Here is a 19,000-nt window from a genome sequence, read left to right on the forward strand (position 1 = left end):
CATAGTACCCTCCCTCGAATAAGACAGCTGCGTCTGCCCGACGCTGAAAGCTGATTGGCTGATGGAGTGTTCGACTCCCTGCGTGGCATGGGAATGCGGACAGTGCCGGCTTCTGATTGGTCCAGCGACCTCCCAGACCCACCTGCTCAGGCCTGAGGGCTTCTCTTCAGAAATATGGACAATAAGGTCAGCTGCTTCATGACTCGGGTGACACGATGAATAAATGAATGTGGGAAAGAATGCAGGGGTACTTTTTAACTTTACAGTCTGGGAGGAGACGTTTTCCCCCCGCCAAAAAAAAACTCCGTTTATTTGCTTTTCTTTAGATTAGATATAGCAATTAGTGCTACTGTAGATGTGTGTTTCAAATTCTAGTTTTCAGTGCCTAAATGAAGTAATCATTCACGGAAGCGCAAGGAAAACAATATTCGATCTCAAACAATATTCTCGTCATCGTGCAATGTAATTACAGCTACCGAGAGCTCTGCTGGAACTGTGGGTTTCGTGCAGAAGAGTGAGCCCTGGGCTTCATTCAAGATCGCATATTAGCTCCGTGAAGTTGCCGTCCGCCCGCCCGCAGACTGCAAAAACGATGAAAACCACCTCATTAGTTGGTGCTACTTCGTGCCGGTTTGTGTCGTTGAAAGCAGCGTCTGTGCTGCTTTCGTCCCCGAGATACCGCGCCTTGGCTCTCGGGTGATGGCGTGACCTCGCACGGTGGCTGTGCCCTCCAGTGACCTCTGTCAGCCCTGCGAGAGGAGCGGCTCTGCAGCTCTGTTCCTCTGTGTGCCCGGGGGACGGCAGTTCATTTTGCTTTTAATACCGGTATGTTCTGTGCGTTTGTGTGAACAGGCAAATTAAAATTGTCACCAATATTACACCCTAATCGGAAGAGCTGCGGATGTAGCCTTTAAAGGCGAACATTAGCAAGCACCTGCATGTTCTCACAGCGAGCCTTTAACAAGCACGTCTCAGTATTTCTTTTTAACAAGCTGAAGAAGTAATCGGTCGACCCAGGCAGTTCATAACTCAACTGCAAAACACTGAGAACTCCACCGTCTCACACACGCCGCGGAAATTTTGGAAAATATTTAAATTTCAATTTTTATTTTATTTAAAATAATCGAGCATATATCTACTGTAAGTCCGTCATTATCCATGTCTTCGCACTTACTTTCAACGGCACAAACCGGCACAAACGCAGCACTAACGAATGAGGTGGGTTTCATCGTTTGTGCTGTCCGTAGTGGGGGGGAACTTCACGGAGCTTGTCAGACAACAATCTGTACCTACCGTACAGTGAGCATGGGGACACTCAGACCTATCCTTGAACCAGAAAGACTACCGTGTGATCGATTCCACTGCTGAAACCAGCAGGTTAACTAATGATAATATAGGTCTCAGCGTGCTTCTGTGCGGAAACTTGCTTTATAAATAAAAGTTATTATTATTGTATGACCATAGTGCAATCGTGAGGCTATCGCATGAAGTACGTGATAATGTACAATCTTGTAATCACGACATAATTATACAGCTTGTAATTAAGAGGTAATTTTCTATTTCATAACGACTGGATCATTTTCATGTAATTACACGGGAAAGATTGTTTTTTTCCATGATGGCAGCAATGCTGTCCTGTAATAATTTGGGCCAGTTTTCCTCTTTTCCTCAGGTCCAACAGCTCCTTCCTGCCTGGAAACAGGACCGTACTGCAGCTCCCCAGCCATGACCAGACTCCGGCTCGTTCCCAGAGCCCATCCCGGAGGCACAGGGCACAAGGCAGCACTAACCCCGGGATCAGACAGCAAACCCGGACAACCAAGAGACTCCGAATAACTGAGCCAGCCTGCCCGTGGAAGGTGTCAGGAAAATCCGAGCGCTCAGGGAAAAGGCAACTTTGGAGAACATGCAAACTCCACACAGAGGGTGCCCCGGTCTGGAATCGAACCCAGGACTCCACAGCAGTGAAGCAGCACTTGAGGTGGGATCTCATCATGTTTGTATTGTCATATACACTGGTGACATGAGAACCACTGGCCCCTGCTGGACTGGAGCCCGGTGGGCCTAGAACTCAGATTAAACCACACTGAAGGTCCAGGGAGTCATATGTAATGTATAAATGTATAAATGGTTGACCCTGCGCTCTGACCCCAAGCTTCTCTCCCTGTCTGTGTGTCTCATGGAGAGCAAGCTGGGGTATGTGAAAAGACAAATTCCTTATGCTAGAAATTGGATATGGCCAATAAAGTGATCTGATCTTTTCAGTCCTGGTGCCTCTCTTGGACTGGTGCTGTCCACCTCTGCTGAGCCTCTGTACTGCCCCCTATATGATTTGATCTGTACTGCAGCACATACAGTACATGGTAGCAGTGAGTTTTTTGGACTTGACATGTTTTTCTAAAGGAAGGGAAAAAAAACCACAGGGCTCCAGATTTGACCCTTATCTCTTTATTGTACAAACAGAAGCAGAAGCGAACATTTTTGTTAAAAAAATAAACCTGTCAGTCTTCCTACAGAAGGCACATACTTGAGTTTCCAGTCACTACGCCCTACAGAGAGAGGACCGTCTGGCTGCAGTGCGCCCTATCACGGCGCTGGGCACTGCAGCACAGGGCACACACATACACACACTGTGTACAGACTTCACACACAGAATCCACAAGGAGCCCTCCTGCGCCCCAGCCTGTGAGTGGGGTGCACAAAGGGAGAGTTCTGATACCAGCCATGCAGCAATCTGTTGCAAAAGTGCAAAGTGAGGTGCACACAGCCGCTGTATTTCAAGGGAATGAACCCCAATCATTGAAAATGGGGTGAGAAAGAGTGTAGTTCCACACAACTGGCTCCAGGTGCGAACTGTGAGGGACGGGGCTGTGGGCTGTGGAGGGGAGGGATCTTGGAGGAGCTGGGGGGGTTAAACACAATGTCGATTCTGACCAATTCATGTTTGATTTGTATAAAAGAGTTTAAGGGAGAATGCATGAGACTACTGACTGCCGTCAGCAGGAGTGAGCTGTGAAATGGGTCAGAGGAACTGAAATTAACAAACGGAATAGGTCCTCTGGTGCTCTTGGGAGACGTCCAGTGACTTTGATGTTTAGCCCCTGTGGCCGTTGAATTAAAAAATAACAAAAGAGAGCAGTTTTGGACTCCCAGGAACAACACTTTCAGCGCCAGGGAGCACAGCACTAGTGGTCTGGAGAAGAGAGTGAGAGCTCATTTAGACACAGGAGAAGGAGTGCACCGTATCGCCACCACTGAGATTAGAGTCGCACACACAGACCGTAGGTCACAGGAGGAGACAGAACCTGGAGGAGGGGGGGGGGTGGGCAGCCAACTCTCTCCTCTCCCACCCCCAGCTCTCACATCATCAGATCTCTGCTCTATTTCGAGGGAGACTGATCCCTGCAGTCAGTGACCTGTGGATTTGTGCTAAACCCCTGTTGGCTCAGTGTAGTTAACAGCTTGCTGTATAAGCAGCTCCCTCATCCTGCTTCGTTGTTGCCTAGTCGCTGTTGTTCCGCCTGGGGCCGGGCCTCAGCAGAATCTGGGCTCGGAGGCAGGCTGGCCACCCGGGCCGAACATGTCTCCCTTTTCTAAATATCTAGCAGGACGTGATTAAACCGGTCCTTGTCTTTGAATGACTTCCCAGTCGTTCTGAGAAGATGGGCGATTACCAGCGTGTTGATTTGCCGTTGTCCCTCCCTTCCCTTCCTCCTGTCTCCCTGTGCTTCCCTGTGGTCTTCCAGTCTGGTCTTCCAGTCCGGTGTTTCCTGCCGGAGCTGGGGTGCCCGTCGCGTGCGGCCGGGTGGGCGAGAAGGGAGGGGGGCGGAGGCGCTAGACGCTGTGTCTCCGGCTGTGGATCATGGCCACGATGTGCGTGAGGTCCAGACTCTTCATCATCACCTCCATGAACTCCTCGTCCTTGCGGGCGCCCTCCACAAACTCGTCCAGGGACAGCTCGCCTGCAGGGGGGCGGGGCAGGACAGGCGTGAGCACTTAGGATCACTTTCACTAATCCTTCCTGAACATTAGAAGCAAACTCTGCCCCGCAAGGGAAACTCCGCAGATCCCCCTGATCGACTGGTGTACCTTGTGACTCTCCCAGAGCCTCTCCTGGGATCAGTGCGGATCACACCATGTGAATCAGTGACGGACTGGCAAAGCATTCGACTATTTTCTTTTTCATTCAAGCAGAGTCGGGTCATGAAATTAAAAGACAAATACAGATCTCGCTGGAGATCCGTGATTCTAGTAATTAATAATAATAATAATAATAATAATTGCTGACACTCCACTCAAAGCGCTTTACAGGTAATGGGGGCTCCCTTCCACCAGTGTGCAGCCCCACCTGGATGATGTGACGGCAGCCATAGTGCGCCAGAACGCTCCCCACACATCAGCTCTCAGTGGGGAGGAGAACAGAGTGATGAAGCCAGTTCAGAGATGGGGATTATTAGGAGGCCATGACTGGTAAGGACCAATGGGAAATGTGGCCAGGACACCAGGGTTACACCCCAATTATTTTCGAGAAACGCCCTGGGATTTTTAATGACCACAGAGAGTCAGGACCTTGGTTTTACATCTCATCCGAAGGACAGCGCCTGTTTTTACACTACAGTGTCCCGGTCACTATACTGGGGCATCAGGACCCACATGGACCGCAGGGTGAGCGCCCCCTGCTGGCCCCATTAACACCTCCTCCAGCAGCAACCTTAGTCTTTCCCAGGAGGTCTCCCATCCAGATACTGACCAGGCTCACACCTGCTGAGCTCCAGTGGGCGGCCAGGTGCAGAGTGACATGGCTGCTGACAGTGGGGGTCATGGGGGTAATAGTAATGGGGGGCAATCAGATCACTGCAGCATGCAGTATATACAGTAGTGTGGAGCAGTGTCCAGCACTCTGGACCCTGGGTCAGAGAGTTGAGGGTTCGAATCCGGGTTGGGGCAACCCTCTTGTACCTCTCTGTGTGCTCCAGTAAACGGCTCTGCTGTATTAATGGGGCTCTGGGCTGTTTTGACAGGTGGAGCAGAGCGTGTGCCCAGAAGAGAAAGACGGACCGTCAGAATGCCCTACAACAATGGGAACACGCAGAGAGAGAGACTCACCATCTCCATTGACATCAATCTTCTCAAACACTCGGTTAGTAAATTCCTCCACTGACATCTCCAGATTGCAGCCATTAATGGCCTGGATAGCCTGAGAGAGAGAGAGGAGGGAGAGGGGGGATTTAAGGCTTGAAGGTCTTGACTTGAATGACTCCCTATTGTAGGCAGTCCCTGGTGTTTTCCCATGCTTTCATGCCCTTATCGTAATCCAGCTCAGTGTAAAGTGCTGTGAGATGGGACTTCAAGTGTGACCAATACCAGACGGCCTAGACAGGTGTCTGTGCAGTGATCAGCAGAGAGGACAGAGCTGCGAGAGCTCATGGGACAGAGCCTCTGAGGTGAAGGGATGTCCAGCTGGATTCACTGAAGGGGGGTATAGAAAAGTTAACACTGCATTATTAAGGGATAGGGAGCAGCTATAAATATGCCAGGGAATTACAGGCATAATCGTATCGGTTGCTGATTAGCACAGCGTGCTGGTGGGGGGGACCAATCTGAGTCCCTCTGTAGAGGTGGGCAGCCCCCTGCCTGTCCCTTTGCCAGCATAGGGGAAGGGGGCTCAACCCAGGCCATCTCAGAGTGTCCTCTAACTGTTTCGCAGGAGGACAGTGAGGGCCGAGGCTGCGACCCCGGACCGTCCATCTCTCTGATGATCCCTAAACTCTCTCTCAGTGAACAGAGCCCTCTCTCAGTGAACAGAGCTGAACTACTCGTTTCCCTAATGAGGGCTCGTTTGGTGTTTCCATCTCCTAGACAGTTTCAGGTTCCTGGTTCCACCTGCAGCCCTGGTACCTTGATGATGTTGAGCAGCTCATAGCGGTCTATGCAGCCATTGCCGTCCGCATCGTACAGCTTGAAGTACCAGCGCAGCTTCTGCTCCATCTTGCCCCGCAGCACCAGGCTGAGAGCCGCCACGTACTCCATGAAGTCAATATAGCCGTCCTGCAGAGAGACACACAGACACAGATACAGGCTCAGTTATACAGCACAGACACACAGACTCACAGATACAGGCTGTTATACAGCACAGACACACAGACTCACAGATACAGGCTCAGTTATACAGCACAGCCACACAGACTCACAGATACAGGCTCAGTTATACAGCACAGACACACAGACTCACAGATTCAGGCTCAGTTATACAGCACAGACACACAGACTCACAGATACAGGCTCAGTTATACAGCACAGACACACAGACTCACAGATACAGGCTGTTATACAGCACAGACACACAGACTCACAGATACAGGCTCAGTTATACAGCACAGCCACACAGACTCACAGATACAGGCTCAGTTATACAGCACAGACACACAGACTCACAGATACAGGCTCAGTTATACAGCACAGACACACAGACTCACAGATACAGGCTCAGTTATACAGCACACACACACAGACTCACAGATACAGGCTCAGTTATACAGCACAGACACACAGACTCACAGATACAGGCTCAGGTATACAGCACAGACACACAGACTCACAGATACAGGCTCAGTTATACAGCACAGACACACAGACTCACAGATACAGGCTCAGTTATACAGCACAGACACACAGACTCACAGATACAGGCTGTTATACAGCACAGACACACAGACTCACAGATGCATGCTCAGTTATACAGCACAGACACACAGACTCACAGATACAGGCTGTTATACAGCACAGACACACAGACTCACAGATACAGGCTGTTATACAGCACAGACACACAGACTCACAGATACAGGCTGTTATACAGCACAGACACACAGACTCACAGATACAGGCTCAGTTATACAGCACAGACTCACAGATACAGGCTCAGTTATACAGCACAGACACACAGACTCACAGATACAAGCTGTTATACAGCACAGACACACAGACTCACAGATACAGGCTCAGTTATACAGCACAGACACACAGACTCACAGATACAGGCTCAGTTATACAGCACAGACACACAGACTCACAGATACAGGCTCAGTTATACAGCACAGACACACAGACTCACAGATACAGGCTCAGTTATACAGCACAGACACACAGACTCACAGATACAGGCTCAGTTATACAGCACAGACACACAGACTCACAGATACAGGCTGTTATACAGCACAGACACACAGACTCACAGATGCATGCTCAGTTATACAGCACAGACACACAGACTCACAGATACAGGCTGTTATACAGCACAGACACACAGACTCACAGATACAGGCTGTTATACAGCACAGACACACAGACTCACAGATACAGGCTCAGTTATACAGCACAGACACACAGACTCACAGATACAGGCTCAGTTATACAGCACAGACTCACAGATACAGGCTCAGTTATACAGCACAGACACACAGACTCACAGATACAAGCTGTTATACAGCACAGACACACAGACTCACAGATACAGGCTCAGTTATACAGCACAGACACACAGACTCACAGATACAGGCTCAGTTATACAGCACAGACACACAGACTCACAGATACAGGCTCAGTTATACAGCACAGACACACAGACTCACAGATACAGGCTCAGTTATACAGCACAGACACACAGACTCACAGATACAGGCTGTTATACAGCACAGACACACAGACTCACAGATACAGGCTGTTATACAGCACAGACACACAGACTCACAGATACAGGCTCAGTTATACAGCACAGACACACAGACTCACAGATACAGGCTGTTATACAGCACAGACACACAGACTCACAGATACAGGCTGTTATACAGCACAGACACACAGACTCACAGATACAGGCTCAGTTATACAGCACAGACACACAGACTCACAGATACAGGCTCAGTTATACAGCACAGACACACAGACTCACAGATTCAGGCTCAGTTATACAGCACAGACACACAGACTCACAGATACAGGCTCAGTTATACAGCACAGACACACAGACTCACAGATGCAGGCTCAGTTATACAGCACAGACACACAGACTCACAGATACAGGCTCAGTTATACAGCACAGACACACAGACTCACAGATACAGGCTCAGCTATACAGCACAGGCACACAGATACAGGCTCAGCTATACAACAGCCACACATGCACACAGATACAGGCTCAGCTATACAGTACAGGCACACAGTGACAAGTAACAGGAGTGAACCTGTTAGTTTTTCGTGGTTAAACCAGAAAGTAAAAAAATGCCACACAATTGTTATATGGATTTAAATGCCACCAAATTAAAATAGTCTTAGTTGTAAAGGTGAAGAGGACTAAACATCATTTCTTAATTACACCAAAGGCTATGGAATTAATTAAATCTTTATATATTTTCTATGACCGAATTAAACTGTATGACAAAAAGTGATGAGAAATAATTAAGATTATGTTGACTAAAAGAATGATTTTCGTAAAGTTCAGTCAACTAGACTAAATAAAAAGTGCCTGACTAAAACATGATTAGACTGTGTCTAATAGACATTTTATCTGATTTGACAAAGACTAAGTCAAAAACGGATGACTAAGCACGGATAGAGGCACACACAGCACAGTTACGCATAAGTTATGATCAATTCAGATTATACAGTGGCGTTTATCCCAATGTGCTTTACACATAGGGGGGGACACATTTCATCCCCCCTGATCTACACAGCAGATCAGAAAGAGAGGTGAAGAGAGAAACTGCTTCACCAGTTGAATTCTGGGTGTACTCTGAACTCTGAGGACACCAGCCTGTGCAAACCCAGAGTCCAACCCTGGGATTCTTAATGACACTGGAGCCTGTTTAATATCTCATCTGTTCCGGCAGCGTCTCCTATATTACCTGGTCCCCAGTGACCATACCAGGACATGAGTCTGCAAATTGTGGGCCAGAGCGAATGGTGCCCCCTACGGGCCCACTGACACCGATTCCAACAGCGACCAGTACTAACCAGGCCCAGCCTGCTCGGCTTCTCAGATCTGACTAGATCAGGCTAGACGGTCATAGCGCAGCTTTCAGATGGCCAGCAGCCACTTGCTTTCAACTGAGAACGCTTCTGCAGGCACAGAACCAGGCTGTCGTCCAGTCAGAAGCACTTGTTAGTGAAGGCTCCCGTCACCGTTCCCTGCTCGTTCCCTGCTGCACTGCCTTGCCTTACTCCAGCTGTGAGCCCTCCTTGTCTGTACCACAGCCTGTGCTGCCTTGTCCTGACAGGGCAGTCCTGTTGTTTCTTGCCAGTACCAATGATGTACAGGAGAACGGCGCACGTATGTGCGTCGAGATTCAGAACACGCCAACTGTACCAGCAGAGATTTGTGCACAGGGATTGGGGAATCTGGGGGCTGGGCTGCCCTTTTCTCTCCACCATCTGTGTTTTCCACTGTGGGCAAGACGTCCACGCCACAGGCCCGCATTGTTGAACGTCAGGCCCTGCTACTGCTGGATGAATGGGGTGTTGTTTTTAGAGGTTTTTATTTTTGCGTCGTTAACACCCCTGTTTCATGGAAATTCCCAGTCCCTAAAGGCCATGCTAACCAATCAGCCAGCTCTCCTGAGATGTGCTCCAGAGCTCATGGAAATATCGGATACCCCATCGTTGCCAGTGTTGAATTCCCCTCTGAATCCCCTGTCCCTTCACACAGTATGTGTCCTGCAGGTGCTCCAGTGTCTCTCCTCTCTCCCACTCCATTCCCTGGATTTCTATCACCACACACTCAGACGAGCCCAAAGGTTTATTTTTTAAGTGTGCATTTCCTGTTTAAAGAAAGTACATTTTAACTGCAAGGTCTTTCTCCACTCTCAGAGTAGACAGGGTCTTCCTCGGCCCCCTACAGCGCCCCATGCCGATCTCCTCTTGGGAGATTCCAGTCCTCTGCCTCAGCAGATCGGACGAGACCTGTCTGTCCTCCCCATCCTGTCTCTGACCTCCTGCATGAATGTTACTTGGGCTTTTCATTCCAGATCCTTGGCGGCGAAGTATTCCAATGCGTGTAAAGTCAGCTACAGTATCCCTGCTGAACTTGAACATTGAACTGTATTGCCATATGTAACCGGTTCTGGTACAATGGAATTCTTACTTACAGAAAGTCTCTCGATTGTAAAACAAGTGTAAAAAACAAAACAAAGTGCAAACAGTGCATCAAGACAATATACAAACAAACAGTAGACAATGTGCAAGTAAACATGTAGACAGTTTGAATGTAAACAATACAGACGTGTAAACAATGACTGGAGATGTGCAATAGATAAGAAATCATAAAGAGGTAGATGGTGATGGTGTAGGTGTGGTCCGAGGAGGATGGCTAAATGTGTTCGCCAGTCTCACTGCTTGTGGATAGAAGCTATTGAAGAATCTAGTGGTAAGTGACCGTATGCTCTTATATCTCTTGCCTGAGGGCAGTGGGGTGAAGAGCTCATGCCCGGGGTGGTGACTGTCCTCTGTGATGGCCAGAATTCTACCACGGCAGCGGTCCTCATAGAGCTGTTTAATCTCGGTGAGACCGCAGCCGATGATCTTCTGGGCCATATTGACCAATCTCTGCAGTGCCCTTTTCCAATCTGCTCCGGTCTTTTCCCCAGAGATAACCTCAGATCCCAGCCGCTCCCCTGTCTGTCCAGGGAGAGCCGGTGACAGAGCCACCACTCCTCCGTACCGGGCTCTCTGCGGTGCGTTCCCCATTCCAGTCCTAAATCTACTTCCACTTCCACTTCCAGCTCCTCTGACTGGTGACGAAACACCCGGCAGTCCTGCGCAGGGCAGACACAGACGAAAACCCACACCAGGGCCAATTGTTCTAGAAGCCAGTTCAGCTACCAGTCTGTCTTTGGGCAGCGGGTGGAAATCGGAGCACCTGCCGGAAACCCATACGAACCGGGAGGAAACATGCAAACTCCACACAGACAGCACTGTGGGAATTGATCCCAGGGCCCCCGCGCTGCGAGACAGTAATTGGGGCGGAGCGGTGGCTCTGTGGCTAAAGATCTGCGCCTGTGACTGGAAGGTTGCCGGTTCAAATCCCACGGCCGGCAGAGGAATCCTACTCCGATGGGCCCCTGAGCAAGGCCCTTAACCCTAACTGCTCCAGTGGCGCCGTACAATGGCAGACCCTGTGCTCTGACCCCAAGCTTCTCCCTGTCTGTGTGTCTGTGTCTCCATGGAGAAAAGCTGGGGTATGCAAAAAGACAAATTCCTAATGCAAGAAATTGTATAGGGCTATTAAAGAAGCATTATTATTATTATTACATTATTATTATTAACATTACATTATTATTATTATTAATGCTGACCGCTGCAGCACCGGGATGCCCTGCTCGGGTGTGTGTTCAGGACCTTTACAAATGAGCACAAGGCAGCGGACAGCACTGTCTGGGAATGAGAGAGACACAGGGAGCTGGTCCTGTTCCTGTACTGATCCCCGGCAGCCATCAGAGCCCACTGTGTGAGGGGCTGCGGAAAAGCACCAGGGCAATTTCCTAGCCCACCGCGGACACTGACAGCTCCTGCCGTAGAGTTAAAGATCTATCCACCCCTGTAACGATCTGTCATTTGAGGTTCACCTCACGGCTGCATCGCTCTTCCAGTACACCTCATGCATGAGTTCTGAATGATACCCTTTGCAAGTAATGCTGGGGCAGGTGCCCATCCCACTACCTTGGCGACATTTGCTGGGTCTCCCACAATCCCTCCCACCTCTGTCACGGGAGGCGGCACAAACACCTCAGCAAGTGTGACAGCGGTGACGCGTACCCCCCACCCCCTCATCCTGGGGACCCCCTCACCAGTGCCCGGGGAGCAGGAGACTGCAGCACCCCGTTACGGATTTTCAACTAAACAAATGGGTCCCCCGCGTCCTACCTTGTTCATGTCGAAGGTCCGGAACATCTGCTCGATGTAGGCGTTGGCCTCGGGGTCCAGCCCCCGCAGCCCGAAGAACTGCTTGAACTCGTGCAGGGTGAGCTGGCCGGAGGGGCACTCCGTCATGAACTTCTTGTACCAGTGGTGGATCTCCACCGCCTGCATGTCGTCCACCGTGGAGCCACTGGCGTTGCCCATCGTGCCCGAGCAGCAGCAGCCGAGAGAGAGAGAGCGAGAGAGAGGGGGGAACGGCAGCGGAGGGGTCCAGGCGGTGTGGGGTGGGTGCAGAGAGACCGGGAGGCCGAGAGCCTGAGTGGTCTACTGTGTGAGGAAACCTGACCTGTCGCTCAAGCTTCGCTGCTCACAGTCACACAACACAGACACTCCGGCGTTGCAGGGTGCTGAGGGGCCAGCCGACTGGACCCGGGGCTTTTAAAGCAGGCACTGACCCCCCCCGCCCCCCCCCCCCACCGAATCAGCCAGTCTAATCTGCAAGCATCCATTCTCACGAATTAAACGGCTTTGGGAATGTCAGGGAGAGTTTAAAATAGAACCACGTCAGGGATTGGAACAGCGTTGGAGGGGAACGGCAACAGAAAATAGGACTGGATAATCCCCTTTGCACACACTGAGACACACACACACACAGAGAAAAACGCACAGAGATGTGCACAGAAACACACTGAGACACAGACACACAAAAAACACACTGAAACACCCACACACGGAGACATACACACACAATAATACAATGAGAAACATATACACAGATGTACAGAAACACATACTGTACACACCAAGACTCATACATACACACAGACACACAAAAACACCTAGGCGCATAACCAGTGAGACACAACGAAACATACACACACAAAAACACACATACTTAGACACATGCACACACTGTGAATCAGGTACAGATTGAGACACACACACAAACTCATATACACACATGCACAAACGGTGACACTAAGAGAGACACACACACATGCACACACTGAGTCACATACAAAAACCCAGGCACACAAAAAGACAGCTATACAAACATACACACCTAGACATACCAAGCGACACAATGAGTGACGCTCACATGCACCATGAGTTAAAAGAGACATGCTCTGTGATTCAAACTGATTTAATTTATCCCCAAAAGGCACTACACTTTGCTTTCGGAAAAATTTGCAAGTCAAATTTGAGAAAGGCATCAGCCACATATTGCAACAGAAGTGCAAAGATCTCACACAGAGGCACAAATACACAAACTCTCAGGGCTGCTGTGCATGATATCACTACAGCAGCCCATTAGGGTTTTGTGGGATCAGTAGCTATTTACAACAAGTAGAGGTATCATCCTTTATTTAGCCTTAGTAAAGGATCAGTCTTTAAATGCGCAAGAAAAAGTCCATTAATGAATAAAGTCCTCTTAATCTCATGTGTGCTTTAGCAGGCAGTGTCCCAGGGCCAGTGCACATTCTGGCACAGCGCCCTGATGTGGCGCAGTGAAACACAGCGCCGTGGTGTGGCCCAGTGGAGCTCAGCGCCCTGGTGTGGCGCAGTGGAGCTCAGCGCCCTGGTGTGGCCCAGTGGAGCTCAGTGCCCTGGTGTGGCCCAGTGGAGCTCAGCGCCGTGGTGTGGCCCAGTGGAGCTCAGTGCCCCGGTGTGGCCCAGTGGAGCTCAGCGCCGTGGTGTGGCCCAGTGGAGCTCAGTGCCCCGGTGTGGCCCAGTGGAGCTCAGCGCCGTGGTGTGGCCCAGTGGAGCTCAGTGCCCCGGTGTGGCCCAGTGGAGCTCAGCGCCGTGGTGTGGTGCAGTGGAGCTCAGTGCCCTGGTGTGGCCCAGTGGAGCTCAGCGCCGTGGTGTGGCCCAGTGGAGCTCAGTGCCCTGGTGTGGCCCAGTGGAGCTCAGTGCCCTGGTGTGGCCCAGTGGAGCTCAGTGCCCTGGTGTGGCCCAGTGGAGCTCAGTGCCCTGGTGTGGTGCAGTGGAGCTCAGTGCCCTGGTGTGGCCCAGTGGAGCTCAGTGCCCTGGTGTGGCCCAGTGGAGCTCAGTGCCCTGGTGTGGCACAGAGGAGCACCCTGCTCACGTCAGGGCTCGCGTCCAGACCAGGGATAAATGCACACTTTGTTCATTGCTCCTCAAACCTACATTCATTGCCACGTCAAAAGCGTAAAAGCGGTAGTCAACGTTTTGATCTACTGTATCCGGGATCCTCGTCAGTAGAAATTTAATCAGATTTTACTTTATTTTTGGGAGACATGAACGAGAGCACACAAGCTGGAACCATGTGGAAGTTCATGTAACACTGAGAACAGGAGGCATTTCTTTATGCAAAGGGTTGTGGGAGTGTGGAACAAGCTATTCAGCCATGTTCACTGAAGATGTTACTCTGGCTCCTTCCAAAAAACAGCTGGATAAGATCCTGGGATCAATTAACTACTAACTACCAAACAAACTAGATGGGCCAAATAGCCATTTGCAACAGTTCTTGAATTCTTGTCCTCTGGTTTTCCACATCTGCCAGTTTCCCAAGTGGTTTGCTATGAATTCAACACTTAGAAAACAAGCTGGACTGGAGGTTACTCTACTTAATATCCACTCCACTAGAATCTCATCCAGCTGTTTCTTGAAGGACGCCAGCTGTCGGCTACAACATGGCCGGGCAGCTTGTTCCATACTCCCACCGCCCTTTGCGTAAATCCCTGCTCTCGGTTTAAAATGCACTTCCACACAGTTCCCACTTGGTCACCAGTTTGTGTTTCACTGTTGATTCTGAAGAAGGCGCAGGGCTGACTTTCAGCGCCTTTAGGGATTTTATACACTTAATAATAATAATTGCTTACACTTATATAGCGCTTTTCTGGACACTCCACTCAAAGCTCTTTACAGGTAATGGGGTCTCCCCTCCACCAGTGTGCAGCCCCACCTGGATGATGCGACGGCAGCCATAGTGCGCCAGAACGCTCACCACACACCAGCTCATAGTGAGGAGGAGAGCAGAGTAATGAAGCCAATTCATAGAGGGGGATTATTAGGAGGCCATGATTGGTGAGGGCCGATGGGAAATTTGGCCAGGACGCCGGGGTTACACCCCTACTCTTTTCGAGAAACGCCCTGGGATTTTTAATGACCAAAGAGAGTCAGGACCTCGGTTTTACGTCTCATCTGAAGGATGGCACCTGTTTACAGTATAGTGTCCCGGTCACTATACTGGGGCATTAGGACCCACGTGGACCACAGGGTGAGCGCCCCCTGCTGGCCCCACTAACACCTCGTCCAGCAGCAACCTTAGTTTTTCCCAGGAGGTCTCCCATCCAGGTACTGACCAGGCTCACACCTGCTGAGCTTCACTTGTATCAGGGTTCCCTCGTAGTCCTCTTTCAGCCTGTCAGTGCCTACAGTGACATTTCCTTCACCTCCAGACTGCGTCTGCTTGTTCTTCTCTGGACTGATCCCAGAGAAACAACATCTCTGTAAACACAGAAGGGCCATTCTAATTCAATCTGTCGTGCGTGATGAAGGTACACATAGAGAAAACATGGATTAGTGAAAACCCAGGAGCTGAAGGGCACCCTCTTCACACTCTCTCTCTCCTCTGAACAAGGCGGGGCAACGATGTACAAAAAAAGTTACATTTAGAATTCAACAAAACTAAACAGTTTGGTCCAAGAAAAATATACTTCATGAATGCTACCTTTTCAAATCAAATCAAATCAAATCAAAGTGTATTTATCAAATGCACAACAATACAGCGTGCAGCAGTAGTTGCTGGCAATTAAATGTCTTTTCTGCAAGCTCACAAAATCACAAGAATCACAAAAATCACAAACATTCACAAAAACACAAAAATTTTGGTATTGAATGCTGAGCTGTAATCAACAAACAGCATTCTCACATATGTTCCTTTCTTATCCAGGTGTGAGAGGGCAGTATGGAGGGCAGTGGCAATAGTATCCTCTGTTGACCTGTTCTGGCAATACGCACACTGCAGTGGGTCTAGGGTGTCAGGGAGTGAGGAGGTGATGTATGCTTTGACCAGCTGCTCGAAGCACTTCATGATAACTGATGTGAGTGCAACAGGCCGGTAGTCATTTAGGCAGCTGACTCCGGGTTTCTTAGGAACAGGGACAGTGGTGGTTTTCTTAAAGCAGGAAGGAACTATAGACTGAGCTAGAGAGAGATTGAAAATGTCCCAGCTGGTCTGCACACGCCTTCAGAAGACGGCCAGGGATAGCATCAGGGCCAGGAGCCTTGGGTGGATTGGTCTTTTTAAAAACTTGACACACATCCGCTCTGGATGTGATCAGTGGGTTTCCGTCTTGGATTTCTGGAATCTTCCTGACTGGATCTGCTGACCTCAAACCGAGTGTAGAATGAATTGAAAAATGAAAAGGTTGCTGGAACTAACTCACCTTAATAACAGTGAGCCGAAGGCCAGATTCCATGTGTCTTAGCTGAGTTCAGACAGGGGCAACAACACATATGGTATATCACGAATGGATAAGATGGGAAGATGCCCTTCGACTGCTCGGAGCTACCAGCATGCACTGTGACGAAACACTGCACTGCTGGGATTTTCCACCACAAAGGAAACACACATATGACATCGTGTGACTGTCTTATTCCATCTGAGTCATTACTCTAATCCCCTTGAATACGAACCACTGCAGGGCTGCATGACTGGTTCAGAAGCCCAGTTCACCTCCACACGAGGCCCACTGCAAAGCGTTGAATGAATGAAAGCAGGACAGGACACTGTGAGCAGGTGGATTCGACTGCGTGCGGCAGAGGGACAGTGCCAGTTCAAGGATGCCGCTCCGTGGTGCGTGACGTCCTGCTTCTCCTTTCACGAGCCGCCTCGCGGTAACATGGCACTGCTTGTAGGGCCCCCATCTCTGAGCCCCCCCAGGTCCAACCGGGACCAGGAATGCGAAAGATGGGAGCACTACTAACTCAGCCTGGGACCCCACTGTCCAGTCCGAGTAAAGACAGGTTCAAAGTTGGGTGGGAAGGTCTGCCTAGAGACCCATGAAGAATGATGGAGTAAATTCCGACTCTGAAAAGGACGATTGGGATTAAATACAGAGAACCCCCGAAAGTGAGTCCCGAAACTCTGTGTCCACCACCCTCTAGCAGTGAGAACAATGAAGGAGAAGGAGAAGAAAGTCCCCGGAGAATAGATAGATAGATACTTTATTGATCCCGTGAGGGAAATTCACTAATCTTGAATCCCTCCAGTCGGCCCCGGAGGTGTCTTTATCTCATGCTCCTCTGGCAGCTGGAAGGGGCGAGGGGGCAGATCCTCGAGGGTGGCACCCCAAGAAAGGAACTAGGGTTCATGGTGACAGTGGGCCCCATTGGCCCCGAGTTCCCATCTGGCAGTTCAGCAGGTCATGTCACATCAACTCTTCTTCAAAGATCCCCAGTAAATCCGTTCCCACAAACCCTTGTCTGTTGCAGACAAGATGCTCTGGATTCTCTATGCGAATAAGTGATTCCTGATGTTTTTAGGAACACCGATTTTATGTGAAGGACAGGCAGGGCTTTTATCCCACCAATCAAATCTCCCGGGAAGTGCAGTTCGTCCGTCTTCCTCACCGCGGATGCGCTTGTTTTCGTTTTGAACACAGTTGTGGAGGTTGCACACCGCCCCTAACCCAGGCACGTTACGTGTAAAAAAAAGTCTGAGAATTTTCCGACGTCCCCCCCCAGTCGCAGGCAACATGGCGCTGGCCAATCAGCGCCGAGCAGGTTTAGTTCCGGGATGTTTGATGATGTGGCTGCAGAAGACACCAACACCGAAGCAGGAAAGAAATAAGAAAATAACAACAACAACAGCACCAGGAATCCGCGGACAGGTCAGTTACTGTTCACCTCCACTCCACAACGCGTCACGCGTGGGCTTCGAGTCGCTGTCAGTCCCACAGCAGGACGCGCGGCCTGTCCCCTTTTCAGAATTAAACTACTTGTTTAAAAGCAGGAGTAGACAGCAAGGTTGGTCGATTCGTGGGGGCGACGGCACGCCACCTTGTGACTTTTGTCTTCTCGCGTGGGACTTGCGAATTATTTTCTCTGCGCGCCGAGGTAGTTGCGTTACTAGCCCGCCCGCAAGCGACAGGTGTCCACTGTCCCTCGGGTTTGCGGTCACGCTCGATGCCAGGGGCTGTAGTTAGTCGTCGATAACCGCCTGTCCTCGGTCTTCAGTGGTCGCGGCCGTGAAGCTCGCCCGGGCGGCGTGCGTGGGGTCGGGGTGACGCAGTTCCCTGGACCGAACACGACCGGAGCCCACGGACTGGCCCAGTTTGGGCCCCACTCCGTCAGCCAGCCCCAGAGAAGAGACTGGAAGAGGTGGAAGATGATTAAACATGATCAGCTCATCCCGAACTTAATTGTGTTTTTTCCTTCGAGATTTTGTATATACCGTGGTCCTGAACTTCTTGTGTCCTTTTGACGGCGCCATTGGACATACTCCTGATTGGACATGGTCGTTACCGTGTTGCTAGTTTGGTGAATTACCGCTGCTGAGCCTTTTAATTCTCGAGCAGAGAAGACTTGCGAGGGCGCTTGATGGAAGTATTAAAAAAAAAAAACCCTCAAAGGCGCCGATAAAGTCAACCCAAGTGGAAACTACTTGTGTGTGTTTTTTGTCAAGCTGACTACAGGAGACGCTTCTTTACACAGAGGGTGGCGGGAGCAGAGAACGGGCTGTCCAGTCACATGGTCGATGCCAGCGCTTTTGCTTCCTTCAAGGAGCAGCTGGATGAGACTCTTGGATCAGATAGCTTCTGACTAGCAGAACGACCCCAGATGCGCCCAAAGACCCACCTCTCGTTTTTCATTGCTGGTCTACAGAGATCTGCATGGAGTACTGGCACACTGAAGGACATGATTGAAGGCTTAAAACTCCACACTTAGTACACTTTTTGACTTGCACAATGTTAGCATGCCCAGAGGGGTTGGGCAGCCAGCTGGCCTTGGACCCCTGGAGGTTTCTTTTCTCCTTACAGAGGAGTTTTTGGTTCCTCTCCTCCGTTGTCTTCTGGCCTTTTCTCTTTCTGTATTGTAACGTCACGTACCGTCACACAGCTTT

The 19,000-nt window shown here is 50.2% G+C and overlaps 2 protein-coding genes and 1 long non-coding RNA gene across 5 annotated transcripts in view; 2 read left to right on the forward strand and 1 right to left on the reverse strand.

Moving 5' to 3' along the window:
• The first annotated feature begins 124 nt into the window (after window positions 1-124).
• On the forward strand, window positions 125-5,948 carry LOC107077980 (uncharacterized). 3 transcript variants are annotated; one of them, XR_001478954.2, is made up of 4 exons: window positions 125-186; window positions 1,673-1,981; window positions 5,022-5,140; window positions 5,860-5,948. It is a non-coding gene; the product is annotated as an uncharacterized lncRNA (long non-coding RNA). The 3 variants fall into 3 exon arrangements; XR_011190102.1 differs by lacking the exon at window positions 125-186 and adding an exon at window positions 670-825; XR_011190101.1 differs by lacking the exon at window positions 125-186 and having other exon boundaries at window positions 1,604-1,981.
• On the reverse strand, window positions 2,433-12,316 carry guca1aa (guanylate cyclase activator 1Aa). Its single transcript, XM_006633206.3, has 4 exons — window positions 11,917-12,316; window positions 5,899-6,048; window positions 5,107-5,197; window positions 2,433-3,962 (listed from the first exon to the last, which is right to left on the reverse strand). The coding sequence occupies exons 1-4, from the start codon at window positions 12,112-12,114 to the stop codon at window positions 3,835-3,837; spliced, it is 567 nt and encodes a 188-aa protein (XP_006633269.1). The 5' UTR covers window positions 12,115-12,316; the 3' UTR covers window positions 2,433-3,834.
• Window positions 12,317-17,651: 5,335 nt separating this feature from the next.
• Window positions 17,652-19,000, forward strand: part of golgb1 (golgin B1) — a 40,023-nt gene continuing 38,674 nt past the window's right edge. Inside the window, exon 1 of the mRNA XM_069192637.1 lies at window positions 17,652-17,768. The gene's annotated coding sequence lies outside the window, so the exon portion shown is untranslated. The remainder of the gene's footprint in view (window positions 17,769-19,000) is intronic.

The sequence above is a fragment of the Lepisosteus oculatus genome, chromosome 7 (genome assembly GCF_040954835.1).
Source record: "Lepisosteus oculatus isolate fLepOcu1 chromosome 7, fLepOcu1.hap2, whole genome shotgun sequence".
Lineage (NCBI taxonomy): Eukaryota > Metazoa > Chordata > Actinopteri > Semionotiformes > Lepisosteidae > Lepisosteus > Lepisosteus oculatus.